General features: G+C 42.4%; 1 protein-coding gene across 1 annotated transcript in view; it reads right to left on the bottom strand.

Annotated features, from left to right (window-relative positions):
* Positions 1–793: 793 nt before the first annotated feature.
* The window catches only part of LOC147883043 (Transducin/WD40 repeat-like superfamily protein), a 108,190-nt gene continuing 88,156 nt past the window's right edge, over positions 794–20,827 (bottom strand). The window contains exons 11-14 of the mRNA XM_087399717.1: positions 14,548–14,632; positions 14,266–14,332; positions 14,061–14,171; positions 794–1,727 (exon numbers count right to left, since the gene is read on the bottom strand). Coding sequence (XP_087255843.1) covers positions 1,606–1,727; positions 14,061–14,171; positions 14,266–14,332; positions 14,548–14,632 — 385 coding nt within the window. The 3' untranslated portion in view covers positions 794–1,605. The remainder of the gene's footprint in view (positions 1,728–14,060; positions 14,172–14,265; positions 14,333–14,547; positions 14,633–20,827) is intronic.

Below are 20,827 nucleotides of genomic sequence, written 5' to 3' on the forward strand. Positions count from 1 at the left end.
GCTTTACCCTCTTCTCACTTGCCAGCCAGTGATTCTGCAAAGTGCTCTGTAAAGACAGTTGAAAATCTTGCATGTTGACCTTTGCAGGTGGCATGGTCAAATATGCTTCCACTTTCCATCTGCTGAACCATTTTCTTATGTCGGTGAGAGAGAGAAAGAAAGAAAGAAAGAAAGTGTATTATTGTCCACTAAAGGCCAAAATGGGCCCATGGGACATCAAGAACTCTGCGTACAAGCATGAGAGAGAGAGAGAGAGAGAGAGAGAGAGAGAGAGAGAGAGAGAATTGCATACACGCACAAGCATGACACTGTGATTTTAAATTGGATTGAGAAAATAATACATCAATGATACATTATACATTAGTTTGAAGTTAAGTTACAATCATAAAATGAAAATGAAACTTTGCATAATGATACACTAAATTCTTTAAAATAACAATGTGATTGTAAGTGGGCTTAGAACTTTAAACGATGTAAGAAGTCTTTTTTCACACGAAAAGTCCAAATAACAAAATTTGAAATCCACAGCAATTCCATAATGAATGTTGCCATGCTCAAAAGTTGAACTTGAAAGAGGAAGAATCCTGACTAGATGATTCAATCAGGCCCTCAATTTGGGTTCTTTGGAAACAAAAGGAAATTCATTTTTTGGGGTTTTGAACAAAATCTGAAAGGGATACAAACCCCTTGTGTCATGAAACATCTTTTGCAGTGACTATGTGTCCTGACCAGGGCAATTGTTAGAAAGGGACCCCCTGGGGGCGGACAACATTAATGTTAGAAAGGTTAGATTGGAGTGCAGACCCCTAGGCAATCAAAGACGTTAATATGCTGAGCATTCCCTGTTTTATGACTTGCTCAAAAGCAGATGTCAATCTACCTTCACTGAACATCCTTGGTAAGCAGCAATATTGAGCGAGGAATGGGACCGGGTGGGTGGGCATGTGTTGCCTATGTGACTTCTCCATACAACAATCCAACCCTCAAGGTAACGTTATTTCCTGCATGTCAATCTTTGACACATTCCCCGGATTTTGCATGTCCAAGAGAATGATAGATTCAAAGGAACTGCATGCTGACAAAATTGATGTAAAATTTCCAGATAAATCTAACCTTAGCTATTCAACAAATTCCATAACCTTGTAAAGAGACAGCAATGGCTTAAACTTCCGCATGCAAATAAAAACTTATTGGACATGCATGAAAGTTTACAAAGCCTACATGAGAACAATAAGCTCTTATGAGGTGCATGAAGTTGTGCGAACTACTGTACAAGTCAGGTAGCTGAATTGCTTTGTCATTTAGCTGCAATGACCAGCCATATGTTAACAAACAAAGCACAAAGCTATCATCCAATTCTGACTCCAAATAAGATGACATGAGCCAAGGCTATGTGTGTTGTCAAATCCACTGGAATGGAAGCTCAACCTTTACCTCAACCAATATGCTATAACAACACAGAATCAGAATATACAGAAGCAACACACAGCCAACATGTAAGATCATTGCACAAGCCTGCTCTTTATATTCTGATGTTTGCTCCAAAGCTGCAAATTTGTGTGCCTAGATGGACAGATCCGTTGCTTAGCAAACGGCCAGATCATCTTAGCTAGCACCATTGTCACGTGCATGCTCAATCAATGAAGGTTCTTCCCCTTGATTCTCAGCATATGATGCACTTCCCCATGAACATGCAAATCTCCATATAGAGGCACAATTTTCTAGAACTGCAACACCAATTATATTGTTAGGAGGAGAACTAGACTTTAATAGATGATTAGAAAGCATACACTATGTTTACAGGAAGGCCTTCCAGGGAAGACCACTTTCAGCACACGACTCAGAAAGAAGCTATGGGAATACCCTAGGCTCTAAAGGAAGCTAGATTCAATATTTATATGAGAGCATATCACTGAATTATCAAGGACACCAGTTGATTTCTCAGAGACTACACACAACAACATAAATATCAAGCACGGATGCAGCCTCTTACCAGCTTTAATTGAATTATTTATTTACAAATAGATGAATCGATGGGGGCACACAGTGGGGCAAGTGGCCAAGTCTCAGGCCACACCCTCTTTTGTTGCCATGTGCAGATGATGTAGTTCTATTTGCAGGTGACTTTCAGAAACACTTGAATGCCTTAATTAAGTTCTGTGAGTTTTGTAGTATCTAGGTGAATATTAACAAAACAGAACCAGGATCAATGGGACACAACTTTTCAAGGAAAGATGTGGAGATGGTTGATCATGTCTTTTCAAGGAAAGATGTGGAGATGGTTGATTCATACATTACCTGGGTATAGAGGTGACATACAACTACAAAATGCATTGACATGGAGTGCTTTGGGAACCAAGTTTGTGTTGCCATAACGTTATGCTCTTGTGAATGTGGATGTCTCAGAATGAAAAAGTTTGGCATTACCAATGCCATAGGCATTGGTTATGGAGCATGATCACTTGAAAGACAAGGAGGTTAGGTTTGTGAAAGGATTGAAGAGAACAAAGGAGTTAGGCCTGGTGTATTGATTGTACCAAATAATTGCATATGTCCACTTATCTCCTTATCGTAATCTTCTAATTTGTCTATGAATAAACCGAAGAGAGTTAGCGAGAGGGGCACCCCTATGTCACTGCTTAATGATTCTCTTCTCCTTAGAGTTTGAGGGGGGCTCTTTCTAATGATTTAGCTTATGTAGATACTCTTCTTGATGAAGAAGAACCTGAAACTTTTGAAGAAGCCAAGGATAATGTGCGGATGAATGCCATGCACAATGAATTACAGTCCATTGAGTAAAATCAGACTTGGGATGTTGTGGATTTACCACCAGGAAAACATGCCATTGGTACCAAATGGGTTTTCACAGTGAAAAGGAAGTCAGATGGGTCTATTGATAGATACGAGGCATGGCTGGTTGCTAAAGGCTATGCTTAGAAAAAGGGCATAGATTATGAGGAGACTTTTGCTTCTACATCCCGGATGACCACCATCAGATCAGTTATTGCCATGGCTGCAACTTTTGTATGGAATGTCCATCAGTTGGACATAAAAACAGCTTTCCTTAATGGGGACTTGCAGGAAGAAGTTTATGTCAAACAACTTTTTGGCTTTGAACATTCGGGCAATGCAATTCAAGTTTGCAAGCTGAATAAAGCTTTATATGGGATGAAACAAGCCCAACGTGCATGGTATGCTAAGATTGATGCCTCTTGACAAGTAAGGGGTTACACAATAGTTCCACTGAAAGCACCCTCTACATCAAGAAGGATGGGGGGGATATTTTGGTCATCATTCTTTATGTAGATGACATGCTGCTCACACGGTCAAAATGAGGAAATAATTATTGGTTTCAAGGCTGAACTGAAAGCTGAATTTGACATGATAGATTTGGGCATGTTAAATTTCTATTTGGGGATCTAGTTCGTACAAGACAAGCGTGGCATTGTTATGTCTCAATCGAAGTATGTGCAAAAACTCTTTGATAGGTTCAACATGCAAGATTGTAAGCCTACAGCCGCTCCCATGGAGCCAGGGCTGAAGCTTACTATGTATGATGCACGTGAACTAGTGGATGCCACACTTTACGGCTAGGCTGTTGGATGCCTCATTTATTTGTGCAATACACGGCCCGATATTCACTATGCAGTATCTCAGGTGAGCAGGTATATGCACAGCCCAAAGACAACACATTGGCAAGCTGTAAAACGCATCTTCCGTTTCTTGCAAGGCACAAAATCTTATGGCTTGATGTTTCCCAGGGGGGGGTGACTTGTAGATGCATGCTTACAATGACTCAGATTGGTGGGTTGGAGACTATCACACTAGGCAGCCCACAAGTGGTAATTGTTTCTTTTTGGCAAAGCTTGCATTTCTTGGCTGAGCAAGAAACAATCTACTTTAGCTACTTCCTCATGTGAAGCTGAGTACAGGGCAGCTTTCATAGCGACAATTAAATGTGTTTGGCTGCGTCATTTGTTTGCTAATCTTCATCTCTTATTGGAGGGTCCTTCTCCAATTCTCACTGATATTCAGAGTGCAATAGCAGTGGCAAAGAATCTTGTGTTTCATGCTCGCACGAAGCACATTGAGGTTTATTATCATTATGTCAGAGAGAAGTTGCATGCAAGGGAGATCAGTATGATCTATGTGTCAACACATGACAAAGTTGCAGATATCTTCACCAAAGCACTTCCACGTGAGAAGCTTGAGGCATTTCGCAGTGCCCTGAACTTATCTCCTTTTGGTGATTGATCACTTCCTTGTACATCATCGCATTGGCACCTCACATGTAGACCAAAGAGCTTGTACCTTGATACTTGATTGACGCGTGGCTACCATAGGACACACTAGACTAGAACTCACACTAGAACACACCAAACTGACTTAACTTGGCTTCATATTCTAACATCCCCCTATGAAGGCAAGGTGAGAGACTACTAGAATGGAACCAAGGACAAAACATGATAGTGATAGGACTACTAAACTGTGCAATGTATGAACTAGACATGGCTCCCATGTCAACTCAGAGGCTGAAGTCTGAGCATGTTTTAGAGGTCGGAGTGAGCACTCACATGGCTTTACATCCCAAACATGACTCAAAGGCTAATGTCTCAGTGTGGATGCATGAACAACTCAAAGGTCTAGAAGACCAATGCACCAACATCCTGGAACTCATATGCCAGGCCTGATAACTAGACCCTATCACTACCAATATATGGCTCCCATAGTACATCCCCCTCTTGACTCCAAGGACTAACTAGGAACATGGAGTCACACACCAAACATATAAGAGAAAATACATCATTTTAGGATGACTATCCAAGGCAAAGGACCTTTATTAACTCTTCAAACATTCTTTTTATAGGGACTACTCGAGGCAGAGAACCTTTAACTTCAACATATAAAAATATATAAAAGATTTCATTCATTTTATGCATAGCAAGGGTAGAGAACCCATGAGCATGAAGTAGCTACCGCACAAGAGTGTGCACATCTTGATGCGAAGAGGTATGTCGGTGAAGAACAAGGCGAGGATGCCCTCGAATGATGTGTCGATGAAGGCCATAGGAGCAACTACCAAGGGTGATCACGTCATGACTCTCAATGTGCCGATCGGAGAGTCACCGAATGCGAAGAAGAGGCTCAAATTTGAGCAATTATGCCCTAAGAAGGCAAAATGCCTAAATGAGTGTACAAAATTAGAATGAGGTTACATGAATTTGAAGAAAGCCCCAAAGAAATTTACATGTTGATGTCCAGTTGGAGAAGCAAATCGTGGGCAACTCAAATCAACTTTGTGACCACCAACGGGAGCCTGAATAAAGATGGTAGTAGCAGAGGCAATCTGTGGCGGAATCAAGTGCAGATTTTGGCGTGGATGTCGAGGGCAGGAGCAGCAGCAGTAGACGGAATCAGATGGCGCAGCAATCGAGGCTATAAGCAGCTGCAAATGGCACGAAAATTGAGGGCAGGGGTGGCTGCAAGTGGTGATGCAATCGAGGGCAGGGGCAGTTACTGTTGGTGGCAGTCCCGAGGGCAATGAGCAGAAATGGCGGGTGCGTCACATCAGTACGGGCAGGCTGGAACTGTCCGTACTGTACGGAACAGTCTGTACAGCATGTACGAACTGTACAGCAGGCTGTACGGCCTATGCGGAGGTCTGGTGAGGTGCAGCAGGGGTAGGCAACAGTCCCGAGGCAGTACCGTACAGTCCGTACAGCCTGTTTGCAGCGGGCTGGAGCAGTTGGAGGCGAGGCTACTAAGGCGGTTGTTGGCGATGCAAAAGAAGCGGCCCTTGGCGAGGCATTTCGGGCTGTAGAAGGGGTAGTTGCTGGCGAGGTAAATCAGCTCCGAAGGTGAGGCTAAGGAGTGGAAGGGAGCTCAATCATGGAGGAGAGAGGAGCTTCCATTTGTGGGCTTCTCTCATCCTCTAGGTAGAGCAAGAAGAAGGGGAAGGTAGGAAGGGAGGCTCTGATACCACATGAAGGCACATGGTGGAGAGAGGGAGAGAGAGAGGGTAGGCTAGGGAGAGAGGAAGTGATACTCAAAAGGAGACATAATGAAATGGAAATTGAATGACTAGAGCAATGAACAAAAATGAGAGTACTCACATGTAGACCAAAGAGCTTGTACCTTGATACTTGATTGATTTGATACTAGACAAGTACAACTCTTATATAAGAGCACACACACACACATATGAACACCTATGCATATGGGATAACCAATATGACACGTGGCATCCATAGGACACACTAGACTAGAACTCACACTAGAACACACCAAACTGACTCAACTTGGCTTCATATTCTAACATTTACTAAAGTTTAAAAACCAGCCAGCTAGTGATGGACAATGGATGGAAGAAGAGTTCTTTACAGATTTTCCATAGATACTCGTAGATTATAAAGAGGCGATGCAATTGCAGAAGTAACAAGAGAAAGTACACGTAAGAGGAGGAGACAAGCAATTATCCAGAAGAGGACTTCTGCTCATTCAAGCAGGAGGGAGTGTCATGACAAGAGAAATGATTATTTAGTTAATTAATAGTCATTAGAACCTTATTATTATTAGGTGTCAATTTGATGGTGAGGTTATATGTTTGTATTTATGATCGATCAAGCGGTGTAAATAGTACCGCAAAACTATGTAACACTGGCCAATTATTAGTAATAAAGATGTGCACACACGTGTCTAGGTCCTAGGGTCAATAGGAAAGGGAAGGGTGCATTAGAGTGCATTGAATGGTAGGTGCATGGGTCATAGGATAAGGGTAGGTGTAAATGGGAAGATGGAACTTGAGTGATCTCAAGGGACATTAATGAAAGGGCATCACCCTTTCATTGTGAATCTCACGTAGCATTCTCTCTACCACATATAAGATAATGAAACTACAAGTGTGGAGGTGGCTTTGTCTAAGTGACAAAACCACACTAACCCACTAACTGTGGTTAGGGGGAAAAACGTCTAGTGAGGAAAAAGTGCCCCTAACTCACTTATGGATAATGTATTGGTCACTGCCTAGAATATGCCAATAATTCTAACACCCCCCTGTCATTTTTATTCATCTCTAGTCATTTCATTTCCATTTCATTATGTCTCCTTTTGAGTATCACTCCCTCTCTCCCTAGCCTACCCTCTCATTTTTATTTATTGCATATTGTGCGAAGGAGGTTGATTCAAAGGAGCATTTTGTTTTCAGGTGCCCAGTGTACTACGAGATCCGAGGTCGCTACCACTGCCTCTTCAAAGACGGCTTCGGGCTCCTTTCTAGATTCCTCGCCTACCCAGATCAGAGATGCCTCGCAGCCTTCATTCATGAGGGGGTCTGACACAGAGAGTACTTACTCAGGCGATGGGGCTTGGCCACATCATGAGACACCTCTCAAAGCAGGATCACAGAGTTCTTCCCATCGAGTGACATTGATCATCCAGTCTCTAGCCGCAGACGTGATAGAGATCCCAACCCAACGACCGCAGCAAGGGGACACACAGATCACTCTGGGAGACCTCTCGTCATTGTTTAGACCCGGGATACGTCCCACGAGAGTCACGGTGGCTCTGGTCTTGCGTTGAGCCTCATCCAGGAGACCGAGACACACGGCACCTCTTGACGGGCGCCAACGTTCCATCACTGGCTATGCACCAGCCAAGGCGACATGACATACGGAGGATGTCTTTCTCTTTTCATTGTTACATCCAGATGTATTTGATTATGTACGATCATACTTAGGATTCAGCACGGGTGATGATGCTCGTTTCAGTAGCTCCATCCTTACCGTGATTTGTATCAGGTTTTCTTTCAGTCTCATAGACCCATCGGTCTTCCGAAGACTCTAATAAAATTTCTTTCTTTCTTTCTTTCTCCCTCTCTCCACCATGTGCCTTCAGTAAATACATATATCTCTTCTTTCCACGAGTACTCTTCTCTTTATGGTACACAATCTGTTCTCCGGAGTAAGAACTTCAGTCCCATCTTCAAGTTCAGGTTCTTCTTGATGATGACTATCCAAAAACGCAGAAGTATTGCTTGCCAAAACCTTCTGGATACGATCTAATACCTTCAGAAGAAATCTTGTGTCCTAAGTAAATGATCTCCTACATAAAGAAGTCACATTTATTCATCTCATGGTATCTCTTCAAATTGCTCACATGAAAGTTATTCTTCATACGCTAGTGGGCTAGTAATTTCAGCTCATATGCTCTGGATCCTTCTTCTGGATATAAAGCTGCTGAAATCTGAAATGGACCATAAAACTTCGGTGCTAACTTGACACGTTTTGTACTTCCTCTCGACTTGATTCTTCTTTTATCAATCTTCAGTAAAACCCAATCATCCTCCTTGTAATAAACTTCTTTTCTTTTTTTATTGGCTGCCTTGGATTGTTGAACCTGGGCCTTCTTAATATGTTCTTTTACCTGCTCAATAACGTGTGGCATATCCTCAGTAAACTGGTCAGCAGCAAAAATTCGCTCCCCCAAGTGTGTTATTGGAGTGGGTAAACATTGCCCATACATAATTTAAAATGGGGCTTTCTTGGTGGAAGTATGTACAGTGTTATTATAAGCAAACTCTAACATGGGTAAGAACTCTGGCCACCTTCTAGGTTGGTCATGGACATAAGCTCGAAGTAAAGTAATTATAGTTTGATTGGCATTCTCACTTTGTCCATCTCCTTGTAGTAAATTTCAGTTTGGTTCCAAGATTCTCTAATAGGGCTGTCCAAAAGTTGCTAATGAAACAACCATCATTATCGGATACAATAGATTTTGGTAACCCATGTAACCTAAAGATTTCCCTAATGAGTAACCTCGCTGTTTCAAGAGCAGACAACTCTTTTTTACAGGAAACAAAATGAGCCTGTTTACTCAACCTATCTATATAACAATGAAACTCTGCTCAAACTGACCAACCTTAGGGAAACCTGACACAAAATCCATTGTAATGTGTTCCCACCTTTCAGAGGGAATAGGCAAAGGCTGCAAAAGACCAGAAGCCTTACTTGTGTCAGATTTAATGCGCTGACATACGTCACATTGTTGAACAAAAGTTGAAGTTCTTTATCCAATAAATCATCCACTCTTGGAATCGGATACCGGTTCTTAATCATAAGTTTATCAAAGCACGGTAATCTATACAACGCTATGATCCATCCTTCTTCTTGACCAATAATACAGGTGCTTTAAATGGAGAACTGCTGGGTCGAATCATGCCTTTTTGCAATAGAACTTCAATTTATTTTTCCACCTCCTCTATTTCTATTCTGTTCATCCTGTATGGGACTCTACATGGAGGAGAAGCTCTTGGCTCTAAGTCATCATCTTCTCTCTCCATAGGCAATTCGAATGAGTCATCTCTTGAAAATCGATCCTCATAAGCTCTAAGGAACTCATTTCTCTCCTGATCTTCTTTTGAGATATGAAGATCTCGTGAATCCTATATATACACAAGATTACAATCTACCCCTCTTTTTACCAATCTTTTCGCTTGGGTAGGAGTAATCAATGGAATTGTATACACGTCTCAATCCCCCATGATCCTTATGTTTTCATCTTTATGTACAAAGCAACAATGATGAGTATGAGGATGAATAGTAGGGTTAAAATCATACCGCCATGGTTTACCTAGAATCATGTCAATGTCTTGTAAAGGAGCTACTAAAAAATCCCTTCGATCTCTATATTTTTGTATACGAAAAGGGATATTCCATACTATGGATGTGTCTTCTTCATTATGTCCCCTAAAAGCTCTTGAGAGTGATATGTTTTTTATAGGTTCAAGTTTAAGATGGAGTAATTTTACCAATCTTTCACTCACTAAGTCATAAATACATCCATCATCTAGGAGAACCACTATCCTCTGCCCATTCACGAATTCATAAACCTTAAAAAGTTCATGAGGCCCAAAGGTATTGGCTAAATGGACAACATTCACTATTGGCTCAATAGTCACGGTAGATTTCGAGGGTGACAAGGTAGAAGCCTCACCCTCCTGCTTATGCCTTGGCTTTCCCTTTTATTGAATTCGTCTTGGCAATTTTAGCCAAGAGAACGGGACACTTATGCCATACGTGCCCTAGCTTATGTTTCTTACACCCGAAACATTTTCCTTCCTTAATCAACTTCTTCTTCTCTTCGTCCGTCATAGAAGGAAATGGCACCCACCAGGGACGTGATTGGCTGTTCACATTCCTTACAAGAGCTTTACCCTTCCCTTTATTATTCTTAAACCGGTATGGTTTCCTAAAAGTGGGTATGTTGTTGGTCTTAGATGTTGACCCATCCTCCTTATTGAAGGGTTTACGAGGATTCAATTTTCTCTCGACTATTTCAGCTAGCTTAGTGAGGTCCTTAACATGGTCGGGTTATACATTTCAACCTTGTATCTTACTTTTGGGCTTAAGGCTGCTAAATACTTCTTTCTTCTATCTTCCTCACTCTTTTTGGGTAACTCTAGAGAGAGTTTCCAAAGCCTGGCTGTAAAATCTGCATTACTATCATTATCGAACTGCCTAAACCTTTCCCAACGAAAGGTTAGGTTCTCTTCATGCCTCGGTGGCATGAAAGTGGCTTTCAATTGCTCCACAAACTTAGCCCATTCATGAATAAGTAGAGCATCCTTTTGTAGATGCAATGTGGCAAGAGCAAGCTTCTCTTGCTCGGTCTTGTCTTGATGGGCAAAGTATAGCTTAAAATGGCTAATCCAATTGAGGATTTTGTCAGCCTCCCTTGCTCCATCATATTTGGGGAACTCGATTCTCTCTCGCGGTTGGAAATTGGATCTCTTAGAAGAGGTACTCAACTCTTCATCCCCAAAGTTTAAAGTTCTCTTAGTCCCTAATCTTGTCATAATGGACTGTTCAATCATATTGCTGAGCTGGAAAATCAGCTTATCAACAAGAGTCTCCTCTCTTCCTCTTGCACTTGGATTATAATCCATATGTGCTGGGTTTCGAGTTGAAGGCGTAAACTCATCACCTTGTTCTTGGCTGGTCTCATTTCTTCTTTTATTACGAAAGGAGAACTTCCTATCAAGAGGTTCTTGAAGGAGAGACTGCTGTAAATCTAATTGTGGGTTATCATACTCAAGATGAGTGTAACTCTCACCTAATCCATCCTCTTCACGAGGGGGTGAAGGTGTTCTTTCTCTCTCTCCTTCGGGTAATGGAGGAAAAGCAATAAGTTCATTGTTATATCTCCCTTCCCCTTCCATTCTTTCCTTTTAGTAATATAAGAGAGAAAATGACTTACTCTAATTTAAAGAAAAAGGGTTTATTTTACAGCAAAAGTCAAGTGTTGTAGAGTTGGTGATACTTACCCGACTCCCGCTTCACTTGTGTCCAAAAACCTCTTCAAATGACCTCTTCTTCCCTCTCTTTTACACTTTTCTTCTTGTATTTTTGATGTAAACTGGTACACTTCGTTTGGGCTACTTATTTTGAGTGGATTGGAGCTCTAGATACCGTTATAGGGGGTACTTGGTGGGTGGATCACTCCCTTAAAATCTTGTTCCGATCCGACTTTCCGTTTGGGAGAACGGGGGAGTCTCTTTTCCTCACGGTTTAATGATTTTAAGGATACATTCACACAAGGGGGACTCAACCCGTTAGGACACCCCGTTCACCGTTCAAGAGCAAAATTTTCCAAACAGATCCCTTCTCTCAGACCCTCAAGAATTCAGGGTTTGGAGGGAATGAGAAGTTGGTTTGCAGCCCGAAAAAGTAAGTACCTTCGGAATATGCATGATACTCTGTTCGCAGCAAATACGTGCCGAGTGAAGGTTTCGTCGCTCAATTTCGATGTTCTATACTCCCGGAATATTGCTTCGTTCCTCCGCGCGTCGTCTTTTTTTTAGTTTCAAGCGTCGGTCCGTCACCTCGTACTTTCTCCCCACCGTGTGTTAATGTCCCTTGAGATCACTTAAGTTCCATCTTCCCATTTACACCTATCCTTATCTTATGACCCATGCACCTACCATTCAATGCACTCTAATGCACCCTTCCCTTTCCTATTACCCCTAGGACCTAGACACGTGTGCACATCTTTATTACTCATCATTGGCCAATGTTACATAGTTTTGCGGTACTATTTACACCGCTTGATCGATCATAAATACAAACATATAACGCACCATCAAATTGGCGCCTAACAATAATAAGGTTCTAATGACTATTAATTAACTAAATAATCATTTCTCTTGTTCAAAGACAGAGAGTTCAGGGAGGATCTCAGACCACGTTAGAGGAGACTAAGAGTGCAGTCTCTATGGACTGGAGGGCAATTGAGGAGCCACCTGTTGCACACGATCGTTCATGACTAGGATATTTTATGAGAAATGGAGGTCAACATGGAGGACTTTGGAGAATGTACAGCAGAGAGTCACGATAGCATCTCAATATCAGAAGAGGTGGTACATTAAACAAGATCCACCCACAATGCTTGGAGGTTTTGGGTATGGAAGAGCAGACCCTTGCAGAGGCTTTAGTGGGATCCAAGAGTGGTTTTGGGGACCCCTTTCATCAAAATGCTCTGGATATTCCCTTTTTCAGCTATTCAACGAGATTGGGCAGGAGCATCTAGATGGGAGAATTGATCGCATGCCATGTGCAACAGTGCATTGGCATAGCTAGGGACTCTCAAAAACATTTCTTAGGATTTTGGGGATAGGCTCTGGGATAGTAGGCCAAGGAGCATAACCCTTGCAATGGGCACCTGCCTTGGGTTTGGTCGTTTCCTGTTGCATGCTTACGAATATGGTTTCGTAGAGAAGAACTCAAAGGCATTGCATTTGGGATTCCCCATTTGCACAAGAGGTTTGGAGGAGAGCTTTGAGGATGGTCTTTGCTAGGATTCATGGTGACATGGGGAGCGGTGGCCTGAATTATAGATAGAGGACTTGCTTGTGGGTAGGATGACATTCAGGGGAATTCGTCCTTCAGATTCGTAGGGCAGGAGTTGACTTTCATCCATACTCTGCATTTCATAGGAGCTTTGAGGATGGTCTTTGCTGGGATTCATGGTGACATGGGGAGCGGTGGCCTGAATTATAGATAGAGGACTTGCTTGTGGGTAGGATGACATTCAGGGGAATTCGTCCTTCAGATTCGTAGGGCAGGAGTTGACTTTCATCCATACTCTGCATTCCATACTTTCATAGGAGTTGACTTTCGTAGGGCAGGAGTTGACTTTCATCCATACTCTGCATTTCAGGAGTTGACTTTCATCCATACTCTGCCACCTAGACACTGTCAAATAGGAGCTGATTGGGAGCATCGTTGCCTAGTACATATGGACAGCTACGTGCAGGCAGACCAAAGAGCAGCAGACCACATCAGCCTCTGAGACACTAGCCAGCATTTGGCTAGATATCATTCGTACTCTCAGACGTAGATGGGATAGACTCCAAGGAGATTCAGATCACGCTAGGTGCAGGAGGGAGGTTTTATCAATACATGGGAGCTAGGCCCTTTCCTTCATTCCAAAGTTGTTGGTATAATATAAAGAACTGGAATGGCTATTTGTTCAGCCCTTTGTACAAGGTAATCCCCATAGAGCGGCCAGCTAGGGGCATATCCTTGTGGTTTGTCCATTGTACCCTCCATTGGGAAGTTGTACTTTCCCTGTTGTCTGTGTCACTGTGGAGTTTATTAATAGAATGGAAAAAAATAGAAATGTACCTTGGAGCTCAGAGACCAAAGAGACAACGAGAGCACATAAATCAGATGTGGAGTGTTTAGTTCAAGATTAGAAAATTAGCAACATGGTAGCACTGTTGGATTGCAATGACTTTGCCTTTTTGGATTGGTAATTCACATCATCCTTAGACACATTCATAGGTCTTTATAATCCCAAAATGATGGCAACAAGGAAAGCATAAGGGCAACAAATGATACGCCAAGAATAAATCATTTGGAATGTAATCCCAAAATGATGGCATGTATTATTGGATGATAAAAAATTTAATTTTATTCAGCCACATAGCTCTTTTTTTTGCGAAAAAACCTAACTGATAAAAACAGCAAGCCAATCAAAAGACATCAAAGCATGATAAATATTACCATTTAATTGTTCGTCTTCAATTTCTTCATCATGTATATCGAATCTGCGCTGCCCAGAGGTTGAGATTGCCAATGGTAGAGAGGGGTGAAAGCCAAAGCAATTAACAGTATCTGCAACATCATATATATCCCCCAACATTTAGCGAGATTTGTCAAGCTACTGAAGTAATAGATAATCATCTAGTAAAATTGCAACATATATCACCCTGAGCTGCCTGGAAACTTGTCAGGTATTGTCCAGTTTGAAGATCGAATACTCGAACATAGCCATCCTATCAAGAGTTTTAGAAAATGATCATAACAGCTTTCCTACAAGGCTGACATACTTGTCTCTCAGCTGCCAACTTTGGCTCTTTGAAAATACAACTGGCCCAAATGTAGAAATAATTAGCCATGCCAATTGCAAATATAAATAATGGGCAGTTAGAAGAGACTCTGAAAGCTTTTAGACAGAAATTAGCATAGAAACAGAGGCCCAAAGGCTTACCTGGCCCCCAGTTCCAAGGTGGCGTCCAAATGGTTCAATATCAAAAGCAATGCGTTGATTTGTGTCCATTGTTGATCGTTCCAACCTACACTTTTGGGCAAAAGATAAACTTGCGACAATCTAGAACTGTAAAATAAATAGTATCCTATGTAATGGTAGACTGTGTAACAGCTGGCTTCTCAATTTTAATCATGAAGGCTATAGGCAAAGCACACCCTGCTAGATGCAGTTTAATTCCTAAAATTCCCTCTTCCTCAAGATTATGAGCAGTTTTTTCGTAGCCTTACAAGTCATTTTGAGAATGAACAGGGTTGATGTTCACGATGTTAATGAGAATCCTGAGCTTCAGGACCATTCCAAAGCAGAAATTCTCCTTTGAATTAGTTGGCATGTGCCTATTGTTGTTTTTTAAATTTCTTTTCCAAGCTTTCCTAACATTACAGTCATAGGTTGTGTTTACTGTTAGGTGCCAATGGATGCAATACATGCTTACATGTCAAAAGTCCAATAATACAAGTCACATACATGACAATTTCGCTTGAATTTCCATTTCTATCTTCACAAGAGAGATTTTGCTTTTTTCGATGAAAAGACCTTACTTAGGTATTGAAAGAATCCCCAAGAGCGATGCTCATGGCAGTGCCTTGTGCCAGTCCTTCACGTCTGTCCTGAGTTCGTACTTCGTACAGCAGTACGACTGCCATAATGTCAGCTGTGCACTCCAGTTGCCACACACCCCTTATTGCACTGCCATACTTTCACCCTACTGCCCCACTGCCTAATCTTCACTCACTCAAGCCATCACTCACACATGCACAAAGTACACATAGACGCATGGCATGTGCACGGGCATGCACACACACACACATACACTTTTTTTGGGGGGTCAAATCCATGTAACTTTATTATTACAAAAAGCAGTCCCCAGATAGGGAACATGCAATCACAGCATCAGAAAATGTCATTGCAAGACAAGCAGAAGAATCTATCTCACGAGCACACATACAATCGTAAAATGATTGCCATAGTGACATCTAGAAGAAGAGAAACTTGGAAAAAGTTGATTTCTATCTTTCCATAGAGTCCAAAGTCCTAGGTAAGGAGCCCTAGTGAAGCAAAGATCAAATAAGCTTTGCGAGCACCCAATCCGTTCATTGGCAGCGAGTGACCATCCACCCAATCCGTTTGTTGGCAGCAACTAACCCATGGGATAACCAAGATGATGAACAACCTGACTGGGCAAAACAATTTTTCCAAGCCACAAAGAATGGTGCCAGACTTTAGCATGCAAAGGACGAAGTTTAGAATTTTGAAAGTTCACCTGCAAGCCAGCAGCCAATCCATCCTGCATGGCTGCAAGTTGTGCCTCATGAGGCATCTTATGCAAAACCAAAGGGCATTGGGAAGCCTTGTTGCAAAATTTGCAGCATCCAAAACAAACACCATCAAATAAGCCCCATTTAAGCTTGTAGAAAGCACTACCCTTGGCCACATTATTAACAATAACAAAGTCTGATTCTACGGTAGCAATTTATCCGTGTCCCACAGAATGCAAAAGTGATTTGAATTTCCATTGTGCCGAGGGGGACACACCACTTTACCAAAGAGGCTACAATTTTAGGCAACACTGATTCCAAACATGGGGAAAGTCCATGACTTCAACACAAACAGGCATCGATGTCTGATCAACGAGGAATAGTCTCTTGTGGGAGACCAAGGCAACATGTGCGCCATTTGTTGACCATAATACAATGGAAAGTATTCCAAGAGCATGTGCTTATAGTTTTCCTATGTCTAAATCACCGCAAAAAAGCCCTTGGTAACCATCCTCATCAACCACTTGCCAACATCCTAAGCATGGAAAGAAAATGATGACAACATTATTTGCATACATCCGAACTGGGTCAACGTTTTCATCTCCCTCAATCAAAATACCCACAGATGGGACAGGATCTTCTGGTGTCTTCAAATCCCTCATGCACAACATCAAAAACAGGGTGGGTTTCATATGAAGCATGAACAAGATCATCTGAGCCCACCACTAGCTTTTAATTCTTATTTGTGACATCTTGTCCCTGCAATATGTCTTACCAACTGAACCCGAAGCCTTATTTTGAACACCAGCGATCAAAATAGCAGAAATGAAAGGGGGTCTTATAGACAGCCTGAAAAGGCGAATTGGAAGAAAGGCAAATACCTTAGAAAACAGGCAATTATATAGACAGAAGAAGGGAGCAGAGAAAGCAATACTAGAGAGACACAAACAGAAGGCGAAATTCTGTTTGTACAGACTGTGATAATCAGGTGAGCAGGCTGGAAACCAAGTCATACAAGAGGGGTATGTATATGTCATTATAGCAGGAAGCTAAGGCATAGAAGGGACAAACAACCAGCAGAAAAGGGCGTACAAAATGAAGTAAACAAACCCCAAAACCCACAACTCATACACCCTATGGGTAGTGGCAAAAGCAAGCGAAGTCCAGTAACAGCAAGAGAGCAGAGGGAAGATGAAATAGCAAAAGTCCAAAATTGGACTTAGCTCGAGAAAGGGGCAGGGAATGGCGCACAATAGGCAACTGCAGCTTCTAAGGACTTGGAAGACTATGTGAACCAGTAGAGGCTCCAAATGGAGGCATAGGGAAGCTAGAAACCCCCACCAAGGGGGCTGGCCAGCCAGTCTGTGCACACGAAGGGAAGGGGGAAGCTCCTCAGACTGGGTCTCCTACACACACACACACACACTCACTTTTTTTTTTTTTGGGGTGAAATCTTTGATTGATTATATTATATGAGTAGCAACCTCAAAAAAAGGTGCTACAATTACATCAACTGAAAATTTCAGTATATGCCAAAAAGACATCATGATCTATGCAGCGGGTCTGCAAGCAATCAAAGAAAGATTGCTGCAGAGAACGCCTAAAAAAGCCAAACAGAGAGAAAGTAGGATCACCAAAGACTTTACAATTCCTATATGTCCATAAAGTCCATAGTGCCCAGTAGCGAACCCAAACGAAGAAAAGATGAAACTCCGGTCTGGATGGATGAAACCCAAATAGCCAGAGGAACTTCCCAAATGGAACATATGGGAATCTTGCTCGCAGGTGCTGTCGAAGCAGATCAAAAAACTCACGAGAGCACGGACAATGCCAAAACAAGTGAGGCACAGTCTCCAAAGAAGCAGAACATCTATGGCAAAGTGCAGAAGCAATGTGTCGATGAGCTAATACCTGTCTAGATGGAAACACTCCCAAAAGAACTCGCCAAAAGAAAACCTGTTGCCGAAGCGGTACTTTATAGGCCCAAAGTTGCTGTAATCTTTTCCTCCACCACTTGGCTGGGCGATGCATTTGCCAAACAGAATCACCTCTCTCTGAAACCCAAGGTTGAGGCAAAAGGATTTTATACAATGCAATTACAGTAATCTGAGATAGCCTCAAAGGACGAGAAGAGGACCCTGGAGAAGTCAACGTCCAATCTTCTAGTCGTTCTTGGAGTTCCAAAGGAGGAATCAGAACAAAGGGCGAAAGCATAGAAGTAATTTGTCGCCACAAAGGACGATAATGAGAGCCCAATCCATATGTAGTGGTTGCTAGAGAAAAGGAGAGCACAGTACCAGCATCATCTATAACATCAGCAACCGAGGTGATGCCTTTAAACGAGACAAAGTAGGAACGTCAAGGTTCTTGTAAAGCAAGGGAGGCTGAAAGACTTTCGACCAGTGAATGCTCTCAGCTCTCAAAGAATTCCCAAGCAAAGATTGCCGTCCATTCCATTCCAGATGAGAAAGAACATGCTTCCAGTCAAGAAGCAAGCGGGAGACAAAAGGGCATCCAGGCAAAGTGCCATCAATGCAGCCAAAAAAGAAATCCCTGTGATCGAGTTGCCAATGACTCAACGCAGAAAAAGTGATATGAGTGACAAAGTCCTAATCATAAGAGCCCAAGGCTGATCACCTTGCAGAAATTGCAGCAACATTTTCCCCCTGTGGGCAAGAATATGCACATGAATATCCGTGATGTTCAATCCACCATGCATCTTGGGAGAACAAATGTGATGCATCGAAAGCAGCCTGAGACTTTTTCTGCCATGTTTGGATCGCGAGAAGAGTTCCATAAAGACAGACATGAAAGATGTAAGATCTGCCTTAGTGAACATGATCAATGGCAAGTAAAATTGAATATATGCCACGAGGATGGACTGCACTATTCGAAGACGAATGTGCAAAGGCTAGTTGCCAGTTTCCAATACTCAAGCTTTTTCCAAAGCTTAGCCAAAACCCAATCAGTTTGTTGTCGGCGAGTGAGTTCCCACCCCAAAGGGTAACCAAGATGACGAACAAACTGAGTGCGTGGAATGATATCCCCGGGCCATAATAGACTATGCCAGTCTTTGGAATGCAAAGGGAGCAGCTTAGACTTATGAAAATTAACATGAAGACCAGCTGCCAAACCATAAATAGAGAGGGCCTGCATCAAGGCACCAAGATCATGGGGCGTATTCTTCGGGGTAAAGAAAGAATCATCAGCATAAGCTTGAACAACCATGCTGCGATTAGCATCCAATTCCTGTAGCCACAAGATGATCAATATATTGCAGCATAGGATGAGTAGCAATGGCATACAGTAAAGCATTGAGAGGGCATCCCTGGCAGACCGAACAACAAAGAGTCCACTCATCAGAGATATCCCCATAGATAATGCAAGCCGCATTGCTATCTCTGTAAAGCCAGTAAATAACCTGCTGCATTTTTTGTCCAAACCCCAAAGCTCGCATAGTTTGCGAGATGAAATCCCATTGAACTGTGTCAAAGGCTTTTGCGATATCTACCTGCAAGAGTAGAACATCCTGCTGTGTGTATTTGGCATATTCAATAACAATATAAGCATTGGCAATGTTATCTGTGATATGGCAACGTGGAACAAAGCCATATTGGGAGGGATGCAACCCATCATGCAAATAACCTTTAATCCGATCAACCACCATTTTGGCAATGATCTTGTAAATGACTGGCATGAGCGTGATTGGCCTCCAATCACCCAGTGAATCACAGAGCTGCTTTTTTGGAATCAGCTTGAGAAGACCCTTTTTCCATGACAAAGGCATCTGCTGATTTTGCCATGCTGTATTTACCATTTGCAACGAGGTGAATTTAAGAAGATTCCATAATGCAAGAAAAAATTCAACAGTGAGACCATCCCATCCTGGAGATTTCCATCTGCCACACGATCTCAGTGCATCAGACAATTTCCTTTCAGTGAAGGGATGTTCAAGTTCCAAAACCTGAGCATCAAACAAAAATGAATATGCTGCAAAAGAAGCTGACGTACAGACACGACCCAAGGAGAAAGAGTATCCAGATGCCCAAAATGAGTGGAGAAGTGCTGCACACATAAATCAGCAAGCTCTGAACGAGATGTTGACCAAGAACCATCAGGCATCCAGATCCGACAGATATTGGCAGCCTGTCTTTTGTAGTGTAAACTCTTAAAAAATTGCTTGGAAGAGCAGCCTTTATCCAAAAATGCCCGTTGTCTGGATCGAGTTTCCCATTTAGCAAGCTTTCTGCGATCATTAGATTGAAGAGAGAATTGAGCCTGACATAAGAGCATGCTTTACTTTGAAGACAAAGGGCGAAGATGAGTAAGCTCAGTCAAACTCTGACATGTAAATTGGGCATGTGCTACAGTCTCCCTTGTGGCTTGCATATAGGATTTGCCATAATCTCGAATAATTGCTTGCATCCGAGCAACAAAAGCTTGCCAGGCATAATCCAAACCAATGTGTATCTGACGAGAGAGAGGCTGAATAGCATCAGAGACCAAGGCTTTAAAGTCAGCATGCTCTAGATAACTATTATTAATCAGCAAAAGCCTTCGGCAAGGCAATCTGTCAGTGGGAAATTCAAGTAAGGAAAGCCTCAACCAAAGAGGAGCATGATCACACACACACGCACACAAACACGTACACGCACACATATGCATACTCTCTCTCTCTCTCTCTCTCTCTCTCTCTCTCAGGAGATGTTTGTACAGATGACAGGTGGTGTGGGCTCTACTCTCTCAGGATCCTCCATTCCTATCCTCCTGTATGCGGACGATGTGGTTCTCATTTCCTCTACTGCTCAGGGCCTCCAGGCACATATTGAGGCACTCCACAGGTTTTGCCAGGACAGGGGGTTGACCGTAAACCTTGGCAAGACCAAGGTTATGGTTTTCAACACCTCTGATCGTATTTACAGCACGGATGAGTTTTACTTCACTTATGACGGACAGCCCATTGA

This window comes from Dipteris shenzhenensis, chromosome 28, assembly GCF_047967505.1.
Source record: "Dipteris shenzhenensis isolate YYH24624 ecotype China chromosome 28, Dip_SZ_1.0, whole genome shotgun sequence".
Classification (NCBI taxonomy): domain Eukaryota; kingdom Viridiplantae; phylum Streptophyta; class Polypodiopsida; order Gleicheniales; family Dipteridaceae; genus Dipteris; species Dipteris shenzhenensis.